Source organism: Lonchura striata, chromosome 12 (assembly GCF_046129695.1).
Source record: "Lonchura striata isolate bLonStr1 chromosome 12, bLonStr1.mat, whole genome shotgun sequence".
Taxonomy (NCBI): Eukaryota; Metazoa; Chordata; class Aves; order Passeriformes; family Estrildidae; genus Lonchura; species Lonchura striata.
Genome location: NC_134614.1, coordinates 19,729,063 through 19,751,235, shown reverse-complemented (window position 1 = coordinate 19,751,235; position 22,173 = coordinate 19,729,063). Strand labels below are relative to the sequence as shown.

Here is a 22,173-nt window from a genome sequence, read left to right as displayed (position 1 = left end):
TCTAGCTGTGCAGAGCTGGCTGGGGAGGTTTGGCTCCAGCTATTAATATTTTGCTGGTTGACTTGAGATGGTTTGGACAAGGAAGTTTTGTTGCTCCAAGTCACTCCTGTATTGCTTTGGGAGCAGTTTCTAGAAAAGCCCAAGTGTTCCCCATCACCCAGGACTGCCAGCTGAGGCACTGAGGGAAGCACTGTGCTCCAGCTCTGTAACAGACTGAAAAGGGAGAATTATTTTGTGTGTCATTTATGAAAATTGTCTTTGTAGATAAAAGCAGTGGCTCCATGCTGGCTGGAGGTTATACTGAGCTCACTTGATTATCATCCTGGAGTCTCACAGGGCATTAAAACAGACTGAATTTGGCAACCCTTGTTCAGATTTGAGCTCAGACCTGGGATTAGCTCTGCAGTCCTGCTGCTTTGCAAACATATTCTCTTTCAGTTGCAGTTAATATTGAGAGTCACCTCCTGCTTGGAGAAGTGCCTCCTGCTTGCTGTGAGGTGGCCTGCCAAAATCCTGTCCCCAGTATCCTCCGAATCAATTAGGAAAAGTATAAAACAGGTCCCAGGACTTTGTCATTTCAAGCCAGAATAGATCTCCCCTTATCTCTACCCCATTCTTCTCACTGGTGAGATAAACAATGTAAGACTTGTTAATGGAGGGTGTATTATGGTATGAGTTGAGTTTATTCTGTGTTCAGCCAGTATGTGAGGATCTTCTGAGGGCTGGAGAAGGCAGCTTGCTGGCTCTTTGACTTGTTCTCCCACTTCATTGTGTTTCTGTGGGCGACTCCCTCGTGATAAATTAACTATGTTATCTGAAGAGAAGAACTAATCTTGGTGTGGTATTGTTTCAAATGTCCAAGAAAATCGTTTCTACTGCTTGATGTCTTGGCTGCATTGTGTTCTCAGAAGTGTTTTTGTTAGCATGTACTGGTTTTGAAATGGGCAGTGATGATCACAGGATGGTGTGGGCTGGAAGGAACCTGAAAGATCATCTCATTTCAACCCCCCTGCCACATATCAGGGACACCTTCCACTATCCCAGGGTGCTCCAAGCCCCAGCCAGCCTGGCCCTGGACACTCCCAGGGATCCAGGGACAGCCACAGCTTCTCTGGGTAACCTTTGCCAGGGCCTCATCACCTTCACAGTATCCCTAGCTGGATTTAATACTTCCAGGGCTTTAGCTTTCCAAATCAGACCCCTGGCTGCTCAGATAATTTCTCTGTATTTCTCCCACCTTCTGTAGGTGTCTTTTTGTGTCTTGAGTTTGTCCAGGAGCAGTTTGTTCACCCTTCCAAGCATTCTGACACTTTTGCATGACTTCCTCTTTGTTGGGATGCATTGCTCCTGAGGTGTGAGGAAGAGTTATTATGATACTTCTTTCTTAATTCAACATATGCTAAAAGTTGATGCTGAAAGTTCTCTCTTGCAGAACATTTACTTAATGTAAATTTGCTGTCCTGCTTTGCTGAATAGTTCAGAACACAGCAGCATTGGAACAGCCTTCTCAACAGGCAGCTCTAATTAGGCAGAGATTTCTTTTATGGTGTTTATTTCTCACCAAGCCATTGATTTAGATAGAAGATACTAAGCTTGCATAATTACTTAAAAAAAACCACAGTTTTTGTGAGGCTGTTCTGAAATTCAGTTCTTTCCAGATGTGCAAAAAAGTCGCTTGAACGTTACCTGCTGCAAAACACAAATGTTTTGGGCAGACATCTCAGTCTTATGATGCCAGTGTTAGTGAGGACAAGGCAAAAAAGCATCATAAGGTATTAGAACAAAATATGATTGAAGAGGTTTTTAGAGGACTGGCTTAATATTTAAGGGATGAAGGATGCCTGCAGGTGAGCTCTGCCGAGTTATGCTGGCACAGGTGGGAGCTGTCTGCCTCTTTCCCTCAGAAGCTGCTGCAGGTGGGGCAGTTTGGCTCTGCTGCCATCTCCTCAAGTGCCTCCCTTCATGGGCAGGCAGGGCAGCAGTGAAACACAGGATTGCAGCTGAGGGCAGCGTGCCAGGCAGCTGAGTGCAGTCGAGGGGCTGAAACACAGCCTGCTCCCAGCGCCGCTGCTGGGTGGTAATTTCCCTCATCGGGTGGGGTGCATTCCTGTGGGCAGAAATCTTTTATGTTTCCTTGCTCTGAGTTGCCAGATTTGTCTGCAGATTGCTGTTCCCAGCCAGTTCCCGAGGTGCTGGTTGCTGAGCCTCCTTGCAGGCACTGCACGTACCACAAGGTGCTTTGGAAGTGCTTCCCGAGGGAAAGGCTGCTGCAAACACTGTGGCATGGCTTGCACTTCCATGCTGACCTTACTCAAAGACCATCTGGGTGGAAAGCCAGAGATTTGGGTAATTTAGCTCTTGGTCAGAATTTGTCACTAACTTTGGGAACGTCCCAGGTGCAATTCCAGCATGTGGGCTGGTGCAGCAGCATGCCCTGCACTGAGCTGCTCTCCACATTTACACCTCGTTGCAAAAAGAAACTTTGTAAAAAAAAAAAAGCTAAAATATTATTTTTTAAACAAAACTCATCAGGCTCACAGCAATGCTGAGCCAGGAGCCTGAGCAGCTCTCCTGCACGTCTCTTTGGGCAGGGTCTCTGCCAGCTCCTGCCTGCCATCCTGACAGGACCGTTTTTCTGAGCCAGTTTGCTCCTGCTGCCAGGCAGGGACAAACTTGAATTTTATTCAAAACTGGATGCAAGATCAGCCAGGTGAAAAACCAGCTGCTGCTTTTAAGGTGTTTCAACATTTAGACATGCCATGCCTACTTGGGTTGCCTTAGACTATTACTGTTCTTTTTGTGCAGGGAGGAGGGATATTCCTTTTTACTCAGTGCTTCCTGATACCTGGAATTGAATCACAGTAGAAATACAGGGAAACCTAAACTCGTGGGCTAGAAAAGCAGCAGCTGGGTGGTAGGAGTCTGGCTGGTGCACAGAGGTGCCTGGGTAATGAGATGTGATCAGAGTTGTACCTCCGCCTTCTGCAAAAAAAAAAAAAAAATCAGAAAAACAGCCTTGACCAAGCCAAGTTCTACTCAGAGTCAGACAGGCAGCCCCTTGGGATGCTCAGTATTTTCCAGGAGCATTTTAGGATCTGACAACCTACGTGGATGTGAAGGCTATTAAGAAAACATTAATTAGCTCAAGTGGACTTAATCATCTGGTTAAAGGGAACATACATTGCAAAACTTCTACAAAAACATTTTAATTATTCCTAATTGTTCTTCCAGCCCTCAAAAACCAGTTCCAGATTTCCAGATTTTTTTTTTTTTTTTGCCACTCTTTTGTCTTTAAATATGCATGTAGTTTAGGTAAGATTGAAATTAGGAATTATTTAGGAACATGTCTGTACAGGGTGGGGAGTATTTGAAGGGAGCAGGATATCTCTAGAGCGGTGACGGTTTCCTGAGTGTTGCCTTTTGACCATGAGTTAGAAAAATTTCAGTTGAAGAAACATTATTGCTTTGCCCTTGTTTGTATTGAGTAATTTTTTTCCCCTCTTGTCTTCATGAATCCAAGTGTGTTAGGCAGAGAAGTGTAATACTTTCATTCAGGATTATTTTTATGTGCATCTGTATAAATATTACTGGCTCACAACTTACTCTGAAGCTGTTCATTTAATCATCAGCCTTTTTTACAAGAACCTGATTTAGGAGCGTTTGTCAGAGGAGGTGATAGCTAAGGAGTTTATATTGTTCTTAAATGAGATAGTTTGAGGACAGGGCACTTTTTGAGTCCTCAAGAGCAAAGATGTGTTTTGAGTACAACGCCAATTCCCTTCTCTGCTGCTGTGGAACAGCAGAGCGGGGAGCTGGAGTTATCCTTTGGGCAAGGAGGCAGAGATGTCTTTGTGCTGAATGTACCCAGCTGCGAATGCTTGCGGCGCCCCTCAGCTCCTTTTGGGCTGGGATGGATCTCACAGGGTGCAGTGGAAATGGAGCAAAGCTCTACCCACATCCTGAGGCAGTTCCATGCGGGTTTTCTTAAAAATGCAAACGCCTATTTTTTTTTTCTTTCTTCGGCACTGGAAGTGGTCGTGGTGTCGGATTTGCACAGACCCCCGTGTCCCTCTGCCAGGGCAGGAGGCTGCTCCAGGTGCTGGAGCTGCTGCGTTTTGTCCTCCTGCCAAACGCGACCCACCTTGGGACAGGTGCCCCCTTCTCCCGCAGCCCTCAAGGAATGTCGAGCGCATCCGGAGGGGAAAAACCCGAAGGAAGTGATAAAGGCGACGGGGATCCATCCCCCGCCGCGATAAGAGGCGCAGCGAGGCAGTTTTTTTTTCCAGAGGTCATGTTTGAAGCACGCCCATGGTTTTTACGAGCGTGGGAGCGGGCGGCCGGGAACGCGGGATGATGCTTCTGGTTGGACCTGTTGCCTCTGGGTGTGAGTCAAGGCTGGCGGGGCCGGACACGGCACCGCGGGGACCCCGGGCAGCCCCTGGCCCCCACAGGCACCCGGGGGTGCTCCCAGGGGTGCAGCCCCTCGGTGGAATCCTCCCTGTTCCTCCGCTGTTGGGTTTTTCCCTCTGTCTGGGGAAGGGGTGTGGGAGGCGCCGCAGCGGAGCGGGCGGGTGGTGATGTCAGGCGTGTGTCAGCAGTGGGAGGCGAAGCTGCCGGAGAGGAGCAGCACGACAAAGGGACGGAGGGACGGCTCGGCTGTGCCCTGCCCATGCCACCCCTGACACTGCCCGGCGGGGCCGGGAATTCGGGATCGGGACCGGGATCGGGGCTGCGGCCAGGTGAGTGCGGGACGCGGGGAAGCGGCCGCGGCTGTGCCGGGATCCCGGCTGGGATCGCTGCTGGAGCACGATGTCTGTTGCTCAATGTCCCGACAGACTGCTGGGCTTGTTTCCTTTTGCGTTTTTGTTAATGGATTTATTTTCAAAGTTCAGCGCAGAGTTGAAAAGAGGCGTTTCTGACAGCGGTGTGGATGGGCAGGAGGGCTGTGAGACAAACACAAACTTACTCAAGCAGCAGAGGGAAACTTCCACAGTCGTCTAGAAAATAATTTATTAATTCAAGTAAATTGCATTTCCACTCGGCTTCACTTCTTCTACGGCAGGTTCTAATAGTCAGTTGTACTCCTAGGAAAGTTTTAATTAAACGGAGGCAGAGGCTGCTCAAAGAGCCACTTTCCCCCAAAACACAAATGTGCTGGGTTATGTTTCATTGTGTTACAAATGTTTCAGATGCATCACAGCCTAATACATAATTTTTTACAACACCTGAAGTGCTTCTATATTGGGAGGTAGCATGGCATGTCAGGTTTTGGCAAACGCCAGTGGGAATGTTGTGTGTCCTGGGGGTTTCTGCTGTGCTGGCTGCACCCTTGAGGATTTGGAAAAACTCCAGCAGGGAAAGGAGGGAATTGCTGTGAAGGCCTGGGTGCCTCGGCTGGATCCCTGGTGTCCAGGGCTGATCTCTCACTGAGCCCTGTCCCTGCCTGCCCAGCTGGGTGGGAGCACCCCTGTGGGCTGCAGCTCTGGCAAGCAGCTGATGTAAACTGCAGCGAGCTGCTGCACCTCTGCAGCCCTTCATGGTCTGGGGGACATCATCTGGGTCCCCAAGTGCATCCAGGCACCCTGGCACTGCTGGAGAAGGGGGCAGGAGGTGGTGCTGCCGAAACCTGCGAGGCTGGGCTGGGAAGATGCAGCCCCCAATGGCTCATCCCCAGGGGGTGGCTGATGCTGCTGTGAAAGGAGAGCAAATTCATATGAAATTCTGATCCCACGGGTGCAGCTGCCAAGCCCCAACTGACTTTGATCGCTTCTCCCAGCTGGCACTTTGCAGGAAATATGTGGGTTTCCAGCAGAAGGATGTGCTGGGGGTGGCTTCCCCCTGTAGCTGTTGTTGTTCTGTACATGCTGTACCTCTTCTCCAAAATGTCACATTGGATGTCTCACAGTGTGTCTTCACAAGAGACACACTGTGTCTTTTCTCTTGTGAAAAGACACACAAGAGAGTTTTGGTTTTTTCCAAGCTTCTGCCATTCCCTGGGGATGTTCTGACTCAGGGAAGTAGAACATAGTTGTCTATACAATTACATTGTAAAGAGATTTTTGTGTTTAATCAGAGAGAAAATTACTTTAGCTGCCCCGCCAAGATCTCTGGGAACTTATAGCAGTGAAATTAAATGTGCTACTGATGGAGGCAGATGTTGTCACTGGCAAAATCCTCAATTTGCAGCACATTGTCTGTATAAGAGTGTGAAATTACTGAGGGGGCATCCTATATTTACGTGCTTCTTTTAATTGATGTTATGAATGTAGTTACTGCTCAGTCCATGCCATAGCTGGAGATACACAGGAATTGTAATTTGGAATGATATCACCTTGGGGTGAGATGTCTGGTGATTTGGTGACCGTGTTCTGCTTCTCTCTCCCAATTCTAGCTATTTCAATGGAAACAGCTGGAAAATCTCTATTTCCGTGAGAAGAAGTTTGCTGTGGAAGTGCATGATCCCCGCAGGTGAGGCTGGAGGAGGCAGTTCTGTCATCAGGGTTAATCTTTACCCAGAGTGGGAGCTCACCATCACGTGTTGGTGGATGGGGTGGGAGGTGCCTCAGAGCTGAGTTTACTCTGGGCTTTGGGACTGATCCTGATCCAGCGTTTGGCAGGGCAAACTGGGGTTGTCACAGCTCTGGGTGTCCTCTCAAATTCCCTGTGTGTCCATTCAGGGAGTTCTTGGAGCAGGGGGAGGACTGTTTGTCATGGCCAAATCTGCAGCAGCACTGGATGATGGGATGAAGGAATTCTGAATTTTTACATCCCTAAAATAAAGGCTGAGCCTCACCTGGTTAAGAGAGACATATTGTGGACTTTAAACCTCAGAGACCTGTCTTGAAATTGCATTTCTTTTCACCTCCTCAGAATTTCAGTGTCAAGAAGGACCTTTGGTCAGAGTGGGCTGGTGGTGCAGACCTGGTATGCAAACACTTCCCTGATCAAGTCCATCTGGGTGATGGCAATCAGTCAGCACCAGTTTTACTTGGACAGGAAGCAAAGCAAAGTAAGTTATGAGTTTGTATTTTACTGCAAGCATGAGTTTCAACACCTTTCCTGTATATCCTTCAGCGTATGTTTTTCCATGGATTAACTACTCTCCAGAGAAAAACTACAAATAGTTTTTGTCAGCTTTTTGAGCAGTCTGTTAGTGGTGGCATTGGTATTTGATCTGTTTTAGCCTGCCTGCAGTTAAGGCCTATGGAAGTGTAATCATGGACGAGGGAATTCCCATGTCTGGGTGTCTAATCTGCCTTTCCTTTTGTCTCCTTTCCTGTGTTTGTTTTGAAAGCTGAAGAGATTTTGAGCTGGGAGATGGTTTGGGTTTTGGGGGAGAGGGGAAGAGAATGCCAAACAGCCCTTGTATTCCGCAAGCACCTGTGTGATGCTGTTGCTTTAGCCCTTAATTTTGTGGGAGATGATGTGTGAAATGTCATCTTCTGTGATGTGTTCTGAAGTTAATTAGAGGTAACTCAATGAGGCTGGATTTTTTTTTTTAACTCCTTCAGGCAAAAATTCCATCAGCCAGAAGTTTGGATGATATCGCCATGGATCTGACAGAGATGGGAACTCCAAAAGTGTCAAAGCTGGTGACTTTGGAGGCCAAGAACCAGCTTATTATGGCCAGCAATGGCAGTTTGATCTCATCAGGTAATACTGCACATAAATGTGAAGTAGCCAAATTTAATGGGGCTTGTGTTTGTTAAAAGGCAAGTGAGACTACCAGACAATTAAAATGGCCTTTACTTGGAAATCCTGATCCAGAGTGTGTTTTCCAGGCTCTCAGGATTCAGAGGTCAGTGAAGAACAGAAGAAGGAGAAAATCATGGAACTAAAGAAGAAAGAGAAACTCCTTCAGGAAAAACTGCTTCAGAAGGTCGAGGAGCTGAAGAAAATCTGCCTGCGAGAGGCGGTGAGAGCTGCACCTCCCTCTGGGGTCGGGCAGGTGGGAGCCCTTTTCTCTCACTGGGGCTTAGCTGGATCCCTCTGTGTTGTTCCCCAGGAGCTGACAGGCAAGATGCCCAAGGAATATCCTCTGGGTGCTGGGGAGGAGCCTCCCCAGGTGAGGCGGCGCGTTGGCACGGCGTTCAAGCTGGATGACAACCTGCTCCCCAGCGAGGAGGTGAGCCTGGCAGCTTGTTTGACAGCAGGGCTGGCATGGCCAGAGCAGTGGCCAAAGCCACTTGGAGATACTCCAGCTCATCTTGGGTTTTTTAAGAGGAAAGCAGCTGGGGCAGTTGCTTGTGTGGAGGGGGAAATTTTGGTGGGTTCTGCCCTTCTTTCAGCCGTGCTTTGAACTGACCAGAAGAATTGGTTGTTTCTAAAGGCCTTAAGTTGACCCGACCTGATTTGGCCATGGTTGCATGAATTTTAATAGATATTTTGCTGCTAATTGGAGAAGATCAGGTGCATAATGCCATTTGACTTTTCTGGAGCCTGACTTGTGTCATGTTGGAATGGCGTCTGAAACCAGAACGTGGCAGGGGTGTGCTCTGTCCCCCTTGCAAAATCATCTGTCTATGAGCATAGTTTTGTGACAGGTGACAGGAGGAGGAGTTTTACCTGTGGCTTAATGAAGGTTCCACCTGAATAAAACCTCCCTACATTGCTCAAGAAGCTAAAATGAACTTTGCTGGCAGGGACTGACTCAAGTGATAGGGTAATTCAGATGTTTGCAGTTTCTGAACACACTCCATTCCTCCTCATTCCTTGTGAGATTTGTTAACAAGCTGTAGCATCCAAATAAGTAGGTGTTGGGCACTTGGCATCTGTCTTTCACCAGAAACTCACTGCCCTGCCTCACAGGGCTGGTGTGCTCCTTGTCTGCAGCAAAGTGATTTTGTGGACTGCTTAAATGCTATTAAACCAAAATCCTGCTGACCAGATTTAATAATGTGTTGCTTAGCACTTCTGCAGTGCCTTTCATCTGAGCTTCTCAAAGTAGTTTACAAACAATTAATTAAAGCCTGAAACTCCCTCTTACGTAGGTATGGTGATACCAATTTCCATTTTTATATTCTATGAAGTAGGGAGAGATTTTGAACGTCGTTTTCAGGGCTGGACTCATAGCAGGAGGTTTAGCAGCCTAAACCTGAATTTAAGAGCCTGTGTTAGTTATGTCATCTGGGCTTCAGAACTTTGGACCTTGCCCAAGAGATCTCAGAATTGTACCCTAGTTAGAAATAAGATTCAAGACCTTCATATGCTGAGATTTTCTTGTGTATGAACTTTGGTATTTCTGTATTTTGTGCTCAACATTTTACTTCATCACCACAAAAATAGAACTTTTTAAAATGATTTTCATTGATAATTTCTTTGGGGAGTACAAAGAAATAACGCAACTCACGATTTTGCAGGATCCTACTTTGCAGGACTTGGAGAGCAATTTTATCATACACCAAAAGCTGGTGGAAGCTGCAAAGAAACTTGCCAGTGAGCCAGACCTCTGCAAAAACGTGAAGAAGAAAAGAAAGCAAGAGTATGCTGATGCTGTAAAAAAGCTGCAAGAGATCGAAAACTCCATAAATGAATACAGAATCAAATGTGGCAAAAAACCAACCCAGAAATCAACTCTGGCTCTACCAGGTGAGAGAATTCCCCATGTTCTGATGCAAACAGGAGGGAAAAAGAGCAATTTGGCTTACTTAGAAACTTTGTTTACATCTTCTCTATATGGTTTTTATCTTCTCCAAGGCAGTTAAATAAGAAAAAGAAGATGAAACTGCTGCATCTGATACACTCAGTGCACTGCTGTAGGCTGAAGGCAGAGTAGGCCACAGTTTAGGAGCAAGCACAGACATGTTCCAGCACCAGGAATGGGCTGAAGGTGCTGTGCACTGAAGGCTGGCAGCAACACCTTGGGTGAAGCTTTTCTGATGCCTGAATTCCTGGTGTGATGAGTGCAGTTGAGCTGCCACATGTAACATCTCTCCCCTGTCCCTCCCGTGGTGCTTCATTTCCAGCAGAAATAGAGCAGGCAGGGTTTTCTGCAGGATGGAGGACATTTCTTCTTGATTCAAAATTCCTGATTTCCCAGAAATCATAAGTGAAGTTCAGGAGTTTATGAATGCAATTAGTAGCAAACAGATTTTTTTACTAAATCCATTTGCCACTGAAGAGCACAGTAAAAGCAGATATTCTCAGCCCTCTGTTGTGAGAGTGTCTTTCTCCTAAGGGAAGTGAGATTCTTGCTGCTCTGTAGGATAATGTATGAAAACCTGTTAGTATCCAAGCCAATTGAAGGAGTTTTGTATCCTTAGCCCTGACACACCACGGCATCACTGGGCTATCCATCATCACACAGTGATTATTCTGAAAGACTGATGATCGGCATTTAATGTGGCCCAGCTTGTTCCTGATTGACAGAGGGGAGGGAAACATCTGTTTTACCTGTCTCTTGCTCACTCTTGGATACTGATTGTGGAAGGTCCTGTATTACCTGGGGCACCTGGTGTGTGGTAATGACCAGAAAGGCTGGTGAGCAGAGAGATCCATCCATCCTTGGGTGCCATTGTTGGTGTTGGCAGTTTCTTGCCCTGAAGTCCAAGCCTGCAATCAGGAGCTGCATTCCCTTCCAGTCTCAGGCTCTCACCCTGCAGCCTGTATTTGTTTACCTGAAGCTGTCCCCTGCTTCAGTAATTGATTTTATGTGTTACCTTGTCATGGTCACCAGCAGTGCTCTCGGGCTTCAGGTCTGGGTTTCAGGAGGCTGAACATTGATGAGTCACCTGAGTCTGTGAATTGCTTGTTGGAAGCAATATGTTGAATAGTCCCATTGATTTATTGAATCAAACCATAGCTGTTTCCATCCCAGCCCCAAGGGTAGAAGGTGAAGCACATATTGGACTGCTTTCCATGTTCCACTTTCTCTTCCCTTTCCTCCCTCTCTAGCCCAGAGTTTCTTCCTCCATTGAGGGGAGTTGCACAGACCAGGGATTTAAATTCAGATGTCAGTGTATCTGAGTATGTCAGCATTGCACACCCCCCTGAATCCAGCACTGTAGCTTAAGGCTGGCTTTTTTCTTTTCCTCAGCAGGCTTTGTTCCTCCCTACACTGGGCCCAGTTCCATGTTTTACAGCCCTGTGGTCAAATCCACATTAATCAGCTCCCCTGGAGCTTTTTCCCAGTGTCAGGTTGCAAGCAGAGCTGCAGCCCATCCTCGGTGGTCTGACAAGTCCCCCCAGGGCAGGGACCAGTCCTGATTTTTGCTGGTTTTGAACAGCTGCTCTATTTAGTACATTCTTGTAACCAGAGCTTTCCTGGCAGCAAATTGTGACAGCAGGAGCAGTGTACTTGCACATGCTCATGGTAGCTCAGGGCACAAGCAGGTGTCATACACAAAGTGGCTGCTACTGTCATTTTTTTGCTGCTTCCTTTCTGTCATGTTTGAAGATTCATGAAGGTTTTTACCCCACCAGTGCCATATCTTGCCAGAAACAGCCTAGAGACTGAGCTGTCCATGGGTTAATAATCTCTAGTTCAGCCTCATTTCTCTGCTGCTGGTGGTCTGCTCCAAACCTGAGTGAGGACAGGCTGTTTCTCATTGTGTAGCATCAAGGTGAGACAGGTACAGTGAAGTGCTGTGAATAAGCAACAAAATGTAAAAGAAACAAAAAATTAGTATGCCCATGCAACAGTTCCTGTTTTCTGTGTTGCTGGAATTTGCATTACCTTGATGGAAATCAGTGGAATTACTCTGGATTGATCTTAATTTAATTGAAACAGGATCTGTATACTGATGAAACATTCAAAAATGAGTGCCAAATTTTAAAAGACTTTTTGTACCTACCTGGTGGGGTTTCAGGTGTACCTAGAGGAGATTAGCTGCTAACAGCCAAGATCTGCATGTCTGTGTAGGCTCCTGACTCCTACTGAAGCACCAAAACACCCTGTGAGATCTGTTGGGGTGGAAAACACCTTTGTAAATCTTGGCCTGATTCCTGCTGCAGATTAAAAAAGAAAAAAAAAAAAAATCTCCTTTGATAATTACCTGGGTGACTTGCTGAACTGCAGTGAACACACAGAGTGATGATGTACCAGGATTGTCTTCAGGCTTTGGGGGCTAAAGAGTAAGGACTGCAGTGTTAAAAATTATCAGCTGGCTCTGAAACTCTATAAAATAAACTGTTATTAAGATATCTGTAAGTTGATGTTGACTCTTTTATGCTTAAAGTGTTTGTTTTTATTCACAGATGATATAATTCCATCCGAGAGCAGCTCCCTGTCAGACACAACCACCTATGATGATGGTATGATGCTTATCCTTTTTTCTCCCTAAAAGTTTGCCCATTTCTTTGACTTAATGTCCATTAGCATGTCCCATCCCTGGAGATGTTCAAGGCCAGGCTGGACAGGGCTTTGAGCAAAACCTTTTAGGGAAATGTGTCCCTGCCCATGGCAGGGAGTTGGAATGAGATGAGCTTTAAGGTTCCTTCCAGTACAAGTCATTATATGATTCTATAATTTTGGTGGCTCTTGATGATAAATTACTTTATAGCAGAGGAAAAAATAGCTGCTCGGGAATATCTTTCCTCCTAACAAATTAGTTTTTGAAAGTTTCTGCTCTGTGAGCTGACCTGAGTCATCTTCAGAGAAGGAAGTTGGTTTTAACATGAGCAACCTGCAAGCTGAAAACACTGTGAGTGTCCCTAGGGCCTGGCCTAGAACTGAAGGACTTACAAATTGGAAGAATTAGCCCAGCCCTTCTGCCCTCACAGCTACTATAAAACTTGGAGAAAGGTGGAATAGTCACAGATACTAATGCTCTATTTACGTTTATCTGTTCCCTAGTGAGCTTGCATCTTGCATGGGTTGGTGTTTGCTCAGCTTACTCATTTCACACACACACCCACAGACACACTCACACCCTGTTCCACAAGGTGGAAAGGACTTGGCCTGCCTCTCCCTTAAACTGGATAATCGTCATTTGGGGACAAACATTATGTAAATTATTACTCACTTTTCAGTTCAGGCCTGATTCTGATCTCGCTTTGTCCCAGTTTTAGACTTGTACAAACCAGGTGGTGCTATAAAATGGATTTACACCTGATTTCTGCTTGTACAAGTGGAAGTGGAGCCAGGCTTGTGAATGTGTTCTCTGTGATGCTCATCCTGCATTTATATGTATTAGTTGGAGTTTCCTGTTGGCTCTGTCAGGACCTGGTTGTGCCCTAAGCAAAGTGAGAACAAGGATCAAACCAGCATCTTCCCAATTGCCTTCAGCCAAATGTGTCTGTCAGTTGTCTTTGCTCATTCAGTGGCTTTTGAAGTCAGTCTCTTTCAGGTTGTGTTTCAAAACTAATTCTTAAAATGTCATTTTCAAGAGCTGGAAAGTGAGAGAGAGGAACTGGCCTTTGCAGAGGCTGAGCTTTTCTGCTTGGCTCTGGAAAGGATTGCTCTGCAAACACATGTTTTCCCAGGAAGTTCCATTCTGTGATCTGGCACAGCCCCAAGCTGGGTGCAGTCTCCAGAGGAGTCAGTGCTGCTGGGATCTGTAGGAGCCTCCACGATGTCCTGTCTGTGTGGAGAGAGCTCAGTACAGGCAGGAAATCTTTTCTGGATCCACAACTCCTGCCATTGTCTCTGTACTTGAAAGTGCTTCTCCTTAGGGACCACAGATTTACACACAGAGCAAAAATATCACAGATTTTGCTCTAACAAAGTGCATATTCCTTTCCAACAGTCAGCGAATCACTTCCTGCAGCAGCACAGAGACCCAGCTCTGCACAGCTTTCTCCAAGACTTCCCCCACCAAAGTCCCTTGGCGTGGAGAGAATTCATCTCAGGAAGTCATCCATGAACGAGCAGCTCTTGGAAAGCAGACACTCCAGGTAGGCACACCTCCCTGCTGCTGCACTCTGCACCTGCTGGCATGAGCTGCATCCTTCTGTCCCTGCTGAGCATTCCAGCAGAGCCCACTGCCTCCTTGCTCTTCTGGGCTTACAGGGTTTGGGAGCTAAATTTCTGGGCTTACAGGGTTTGGGAGCTAAATTTCTGGGCTTACAGGGTTTGGGAGCTGAATTTCCTGGCTAAGAACAAAAGTGTGGATAAGCAGTTGACACATATCTCAAACCAAAGTGTAGTGCAGTTTTTGTGAGACGGGTGAGAAATGTAATAGCAAGGGCTGCATTTAAGGAGTTGCTCGTGCTGTCATTCTTTGTGGCAGTTTCTGGGTTTTTTCAGTGCTCGTTTAACAACTTGTCATTTTCCCGATGACTGTGTTTAGCGGATTCAGGCAGCACCAAACCCTACCCATCCGTCCTGATGGTATCAGTATTTCAGCAGGTGCATTATCAAAGCAGACATAATTCATGTGAGGCGTGATGGAGAATTCTCTGTTTACAAGCAGAGTTACTGGGATTCAGACAGCTTCCATCACTAGTGAGCTGTATGTCCATCCCAAATCTATGGGATTTGAGCACTTAATGAGCTAGGACAGCTCCCTGGAGCACATCAAAAGCAGTAGGTATGCAGGTGATTGTGTGATCATGTCAGACCTGGTTCTAGCTAGCAGCTGTACCCAGTGTATGGATTCCCACTGATCCTCAGATTTCTTGGGCTGTCTTGTGTGAGCAGGCTGTTGAAGACACGCTTAAGTTTTAGAGTTTTGAGCAATGCCATGTCTTGCTTTCTTTCCTCATCTGTCCCTCAAGAGTAGCAGAACACTCCTCCACATGAAGTTCAGAAGTCAAATTATAGCCATATGTACCCATTCAACTGTGATGTCCTTCATTTGAAAACCTAATTGATTTACTTCTCTGTTACCTGCTCTGTCTCTCCTCAATGGTTCTGTCCTTCGGCAGCAACTTGTCCTTCTGATTATCCTGTGAAAACCTCCCTTGAACCACAGGAAAGGGTTGCATTTTTCTTCCTATTCTATTTCTCACATATCCAGTTAGGTTTGTTCCTCCCTTTCTTTAGTTTCTGCGGCACTTCAGGTGCCCGTGGTGGGACCTGTGGGACGTTTAACCTCACTGGGCTTCTCTCCTTTGCTGCAGGGACGTGCTTTCGACGCACAGCAGCCCGTTCCGCACGCTGGAGCGGCCGGCGCAGCCCCACGGCGGGAGGAGCATGCCCACCACCCCCGTGCTGACCCGCAACGCCTACAGCAGCAGCCACCTGCAGTAAGGGACCCCTGCTTCGCCTGCCACACCCAGCTGGGGAAGCACCAGAGTCAAAACAAATGGTGTTAGGAGGGCAAAGGGTCGTTCGCTGCGTGGTTTTTCCCACAAGCAGGTTAAGGCTTTCAAAATGTTGCTTAGAGATATTACTGTGGGAAGCCAGCTGTAATATGAGCTCAGTCTGTGCTGTTAGACAGCTGACAATCCATTCTGGAGAAGGAGAGATGCTAGGAATCTTAAAATGTTATCAAGAGCTCAAGGTTTGTAATGCAGCATTGAGAGACAGATCCAAAGGAAACCCATCTTGCCATTTTCTGCTCCAAGCTTGTTACTTGTGTAGGCTTTTCCTTTCTAAAAGCTGAGGGAGCCCTCCTGTAAATCATTACCAAATGTATGTCTGTGACCTTAGCTCAGTGTGTCCCTGTCACAGATTAACCTTGCTCAGCCTGACAGATTATTGTAAGGCAGATCTCCTACTGTTGCAGCCAATACAAAATTCAGCCAAACTGATTTCTGTGCATTGCAAATACTCTGTGTGGAAACATAAGGCAGGATTTGTGTTGTGCTTGGACTGGGGAGGCAGCTGACCTGTCCTTGTGTGCTCTCCCCAGCTCTGTGTGTACATTTGTGTGAGACTGCCTTTAACCAGCCAACATCTGTGTTGTTCTAGGCCAGATGTTTCCCCACACCACTGCCGGCAGCGCAGTGGAAGTCTGGAATCCCAGACCCACCTGCTGTCCGAGACTCCTGCTGAAAAGACAACCTTCTCCCTCTCCAAGTCCCAGCGGAGCAGCAGCACAGAGATCCTGGACGATGGATCATCCTACACCAGCCAGTCAAGTGCAGAGTATTACTGCGTGACACCCACTCCCAACCCCTATTACACCACTCAGACTCTGGACAACAGGACCAGGGGTCGAAGGCGGTCAAAGAAACACAACATTTCTGCCGCAAGTTCAGGAAGCATGCCAAACCTGGCCCATAAGGACGTCCGCAGTGGTGTCTTCCACAAAAATCAGGAGCAGCCTTCCTCTAATAATTACTACATCTCTGGATACTCCCCGTACACCGAGCCGGACGTTTATTACAACGGGGGATACGTTTATGAGAGTGACACGGAGGGGCAGTACAGCGTCAACCCCTCCTACCGCTCATCGGCGCATTACGGATACGAGCGGTGCAGGGAATTCCGCTCCTACCACGAGGACGAGGTGGACAGAGTTCCACACAACCCCTACGCAACCCTGAGGCTCCCGAGGAAGCAAGTTGCTAAAACGGAGCACATAACCAAAAACATTCACAAGGCCTTAGTAGCAGAGCATCTCCGTGGCTGGTACCAGCGTGCCTCCAGCCAGAAGGAGCAGGGTCACAGCCTGCAGGCAGGCTTTGAGTCTGACAGAGGATCTCAGAGGAGTTTGGGCTTCGCTGCTCTGCAGACGCCGTGCTCGCCGAGCAGTCGGGTGTCGTCTTTCTCTTCGGGTAATGTCTGATTTCATCTGTGTTTTTCTAAGTCCTTGCCGTCCTTTCAGTTCTGCCCCCTGTCACTGCTTCAGTGAAGCCAGACCAGAGCTCTGTCCTGAAAGGTAGATGAGGAGCCAAGTAGGATCTTGTTCTGTTTTGGAAGGACGGTTGTTGGGAAGGATGAATAAATATAATTATTCATAATAATACAGCCAGGATGAAAACAATCCTCCCCACTGGCTGGACAATACCCTTACCTACAGATAAGTCCTAAAGTCAAATGGACTGTTCCATCTCACCCCACAAAATGTATGGTTCACCTCACACCTGTAACCCTCCCCTAAAACATCAAGTGTCTGTAACCCCATTGGCCCAAGTTTGTTCCAGCCCACCTTGAAGCCCCCTGATAAGGGGGCTCTGAGGGGTCGGATGGCCTCTGGGAACTTCCCCTCTCTTGGATCTTCCCTCTCTTAGGACCTCCACCCTCTCCTAGAGCATCCCCTTGTCTCTCCTCTCTCCCACCCTGTCAAGCCTCACCACGTGCTGCGTCTGGCAGCTCCAAGCAAGACCTTTCTCCATCCCTAATAAACCTGATACCCCAAGAGCAGCCTGCAGAGATCTCGTCTCCATTCATCTACACCGTCCTGGAGCACAGCGCTCCCTACAGAAGGTCTTGCTTGTTATCTTCTCCTGAGAGTAAATGAGCCTTTTGCTCTTTGTGTAAGCACGGTAACCCAGAGAAGGACAAAGAGCATTTGAGTTTGACAGCAGTGTACAAAGCTTCATGCCTTGTGATGGCTTCCAAAATATAGTCCAGTGAGCATCACTGACTGTGTCAGAAAGCACTTTAAAAGCTACAGAATAGCACCTGCACAGGGCTTGTAAATCGTATTTTGTATTTGCATTGTCTTCCCGTGTCCTGCAAAGCCCAACAGAGATCGCTGATGAAAATTGTCTTGCCTCAGCTGATTTAACTGAAGAAAGTTGTAATTTGTTATAATCCTTTTTTAAATTCCAGCATCTTCTACAAACACTGCTGGGAACTGGAGAAACCCCCTTACACTGGGACTTTCAGACTACGATACGTTGTCTCATTCCTCCTATGCCAGCTGTTATGGGAATGTTTATGGCAACCTTCCTTTGCAGAGCAGGTGAGTAGAATATATATTTTCTGCCCTTCCTCTTGCATGTCACTGGCTCTTAAATCTTCTGAGCAGATCAGCTTGATTTCAAAGAGCCAGGATGAAAAGCATTTATGAAATTGATGTTGTGAGGGCAGGTTTTCTGTGTGGAGCAGATGAAATGTTCCACCACTAACTGTACCCCGACACTGAAGGAAGTGGGGAGTAGTCGTAGTGAAGGATGAACTCATTGGTTGCACAACTTTTTCCTGTGGCTGGTGCAGGGCAGTCAAACATCTTGCAGCCCCTGGTAGCTGTGATGCTCTGGGCAGTGATGCAGGCAGAGCTCACAGTGAGCCCAGTCCCTTTGATGGGGGGACTCTCCTGAACCCCATCAGCAGTTTCCCAGGACACAGTCCCCTTGTGTTCCTGAAGCTGTAGTGCTTGTGCTGATAAACTTTTGTAAAAACAAGAAAATACCTCTCCAACCTCACATCTGAGGTGGTGCCACCTCTGCCAAGTGCATCTCCCTTGGCAGAGATGAACCTGGGAGCCATGGGGGATTGTTGTTATTGGATATGAAATGAGTACACAGAAGCTTGGTAAATTCAAAAAAGACTTAGTTTTATTCAAACATCTGGTATTTATAGAATTCTAAAGGTGTCTGGATTGGAGGATACCACCTCTCCAACCACACCGGTCTAAAGAGCAATTAATTATTTCTCTCCACCCACAGAGAAATATGTAAGCTATTCTATTTATACATGAAATTGTATGGGAACTCTTGACTCTCAAATATGTAAACATTACCAGAAGGCTAAAGAAGTCTTGTGAGAACTTTAAAACTTTCAAAATAACTATAAAAGAAAATTTAACACTTTTAAAAATCAAGGCAACGGGGGATGTGCTCCTGTTTGCAGGCACCTCCTGCTTGTGGGGGCTCTCCCAAGGGCTGCAGAGAGCCCAGGCTCTGCTTGGTCCTTGCAGGAAATCCTGCAGTTCTTGCTGCTTCTGCATGGCATTTTTGATGTGTCCCCCCCGCTGGAGAACACTTGGCTGTCAGGACAGAAAGCTCCTGCCCTGGGGAATGACTCCTGCCCCCACAAATGCCATCACATTTAAATACACTTATGCTCAGTGTAATAAATACCCCACGTGTGCCTCCTGCTTTGTGGGTTGCAGTTTATGCTTGCTGCCAGACCGACTTGTGTGAAAATACTGAATTTTTAATTCTGTTTGTTTTAAAATAAATGGAAGTGTAAGGGAATACATAAAAGCTGTTGTTAGATCCTTTTTTTTCCTGAGCTAAGTGCTATGGGCTGTTTTACTGAAGTGATTTAAAATATCTATGGCAACAGTGTTTAAAAATACTGTTTCTACTAATTTTTTAATTTCTCATAATTGAGCTTTGAAAATTCTGCTTGTATTAGCAGCTTTATTTAAATGAGGTTCATTAGCTATTGATTTTCCACATGCTGAATCACTTGTCTGATTGTTCATCTGCTTTATTTTCTGCTTTAATGTGATCATGGCAAACAAGCAATCAGTACGTCCAACAGTCTTGGCAGAGCTCAAGGCCAGGTTGGAGAGGGCTTGGAGCAACATGGTGTAGTGGAAGGTGTCCCTGCCCAGGGCAGGGATGTTGGAACAAGATGAGCTTTAAGGTGCCTCCAAGCCAAACCAGTCTGTGATACTTTGAGATTGCTCTTGCACACAACTTTACTGATTACAGCATAAAAAATGGGTTTATGCTTGGAGGCAAACTCAAAATAACCAGCATAGCTTTGAGCCCAAGGGAGGTGCATGAATTTAAGAGCCTGGGGAAGACCCTCAGCTGATCCTGGTGCCGTGTTTGTGTTGCAGGACCTACGTGGAGCCGAGCCAGCTGGGCGGGGACGAGGAGGATGGCTTGGAGGCAGAGCTGCCCAGCAGTGAGCAGAGGCTGTTCTGGCACGAGGACTCCAAGCCCGGGACGCTGGTGTAGCCCCCAGGAGCCCCTCATTCATTCCCACCCCTGCGTGCCTTGCACAAAACGCCGCCGACCTCGGGCGGGACTTCAAAAGGAACAAAAAGAGGAAGCAGGCTAAGGCTGTTCTGCTGGGAAAGGTGGAATTCAGCATTCAGAGGGACTGTAGCAAACTGACCAAGTCTTACCACGAATGGCGTTTCTTTGTGAATCCCTACAGCCCAGGGCAAGCCACAGTTCATCTATGACCAGATGCAGCACTTGGTTGAAGTATTTATATTTAGCAAGCACTTTTTGGGAAGATTGGAAGGTCTTGAAGGCAAACCTCAGAGAAAAAAAAAAATGTGAAAAGGAGACTCTTATGGAAAAACCAGGAATTATAGGAGCACAAGTCTGATGTCTGAAAGAAGAAGGAAAAATGAAAATTTATTCTGCCATGGCTTATGAGGACCTGGAAGAGGTTTCATGGGCTTATGAAGGATAGATCTGTGTGCGTGAGTGAGGCAAAGGGTGATTGAACCAATATTGGAACATTACTTGAAGGAAGGCTGGAGTTTTTTTATTATGGAGGTTTGAATGAGTCTGTCCAGTTTTTGGGGTTTTGTTAGGAGTGTTTGTTAGCACCACGAGCAAGTTCTGGAAAGAATAAAAATTTGCCGACACATACATCATGTAAAGCTAATAGCTAGTTGTGGATTCAGAAACAGAAGCAGTGAACTTTGAATTCTCTTTTCCATGATAAAACATAATTAATAACAGCCCATTTAATGACCTTTCCATGGTACAACTTCACTGCGTGGAGGAGTAGGCAAATTTTCACTGTGGCTGCGCGGTGACCCCTGTTCAGCAGGTGACAGTGACACGTTGCTGTGCCACAGTGGGTCAGGGATCCACAGTGGGGAGCCCCAGGGAACAATTTGGTAGCAGTGGCCAGTATTTTAAGGTGGATGCAAACACAAACAGCCAAGTGGGTGCCTTAAAATGAGGGGCATTAGGATTGTACCGCGAGTCACCTGAACCGCCAGGTGCGTTGCAAAGTCACTGAGTGACAGAACAGCCTTTTCACAGAAGCGTTTGTGTAGGGAGAAAACGTGTGACTGCAGTCTTGATTTAAGAGGGATAAACCTACCTCAGGTCATCCATCTGTAGGAACAAACTGGCACGGGGTTATCCTGCCTGATTCCTGATGACTCGTCTGCATATGGTAAAATCTCTCTCGTTTCTCAGCTGTACTGTGCTTCAGGATTCCAGCAATGGTGCTCTTTTGTTCTTTTATACAGAAGATTAGTTACTCCTTGTTCATATTGTGAATAGAAAGGTTTCTGATAAACTTTTTTGACTTTTTTTACCAGTATTCCAGAGCATGTAATATATACAGAAGGACACACTTGTTAAGCTGGTACTTAGTTGTTTGTATTAGAGTCGCAATTTGGAATTAAACGAACAAAAACAAAATAAAAAATAACTTATTTCCTTGGTTTTGCATATTTGTATAGCCTTCTAGAAATGCGAAAGCTCTTTTTGCTTATTCTTTTACTACTCTTGAATTTTTTAGACCTATTATTTTGTATAGGTCAATAAACTAAAAAGTGTGCTACCAAAACCACTTCAGCATTCCTCCTGTTTCTCCTTGAGTGCTTGGGAAAGTGCAGTGTATGTTATTTCAGGGCTTTGAAGTGAATCACCGTGGTCTGATTTCTTTTGGCCTGTGGTGTTGGGTGGGGTGCAGAGGGTCAGTGGTCTCATCTGAAGGGAGGTTGGCCCCAGGCAGGTCAGAGATCCCAAAACATCAGAGTATCAGGTCAGAATTTCTGCTTCTCCATCAGCTGTACTGAGGGAGCCAAGCTGGGCTCTCTCAGCATCTCTACAGTGATACAGAGGTGTTGTTGTGTTGTTGAAAATGCTTCTCACTCACCTGTCCTTGCACTAGGAATTTCCACAGCCTTTCTCATTTGGAACGTGGTTTTGGGGGTTTGTGCTGCTCAAGTGCTGGGTCCTCTTTGGAGTTTGTGCCCCCGAGACACCCACCCATCTGTAGGAGTGACTTGGGTGTCAGATGTACAAGTGCTTCTGCAGCCTGGTCACCCAGTAGCTGAGATTATTCAGTCTCACTCTCTTCAGTTGTCATTCCCTACTTTTTGTGGTGTCCATAAACTTCACAACCACCACTGAATTTGTTCTTATATCCAGGTTGCTGGCAAAAAGAGGTGTTTAAAAAAACCTGCAGGTGTGCCCATTGAAATTACCCCTTTGACACTGTACGTTAGGATTTCTCAAAGCAGCATTTGGGGTTTTCCTGCTGGCAAGTTCTTCATGCATTGACTGCTCTCTGCTGCTACAAACCACCAGTGCTTTGAGCAGGAAGCTGAGCGGTCCCAAATCCAGTTCCTTACCCAGAGCTCATGGAATCAGCACTATCAAAGCTTTTCCTACAGAAAGGAAATGAGATGTGTAACAAGGCCTGTGCCCCATTTAAAGCTTTGTTTGCAATCCTTTCTTTTA

General features: G+C 46.6%; 1 protein-coding gene across 1 annotated transcript in view; it reads left to right on the top strand.

The window, feature by feature from the left end:
- Window positions 1-21,274, top strand: part of FRMD4B (FERM domain containing 4B) — an 80,899-nt gene extending 59,625 nt beyond the window's left edge. The window contains exons 12-23 of the mRNA XM_021550798.3: window positions 6,392-6,468; window positions 6,871-7,009; window positions 7,512-7,653; window positions 7,782-7,915; window positions 8,006-8,125; window positions 9,360-9,588; window positions 12,196-12,252; window positions 13,686-13,833; window positions 15,001-15,126; window positions 15,794-16,602; window positions 17,603-17,735; window positions 19,569-21,274. Of these exons, the coding sequence (XP_021406473.2) occupies window positions 6,392-6,468; window positions 6,871-7,009; window positions 7,512-7,653; window positions 7,782-7,915; window positions 8,006-8,125; window positions 9,360-9,588; window positions 12,196-12,252; window positions 13,686-13,833; window positions 15,001-15,126; window positions 15,794-16,602; window positions 17,603-17,735; window positions 19,569-19,689 (2,235 nt within the window). The 3' untranslated portion in view covers window positions 19,690-21,274. The remainder of the gene's footprint in view (window positions 1-6,391; window positions 6,469-6,870; window positions 7,010-7,511; window positions 7,654-7,781; window positions 7,916-8,005; window positions 8,126-9,359; window positions 9,589-12,195; window positions 12,253-13,685; window positions 13,834-15,000; window positions 15,127-15,793; window positions 16,603-17,602; window positions 17,736-19,568) is intronic.
- Window positions 21,275-22,173: the final 899 nt, after the last annotated feature.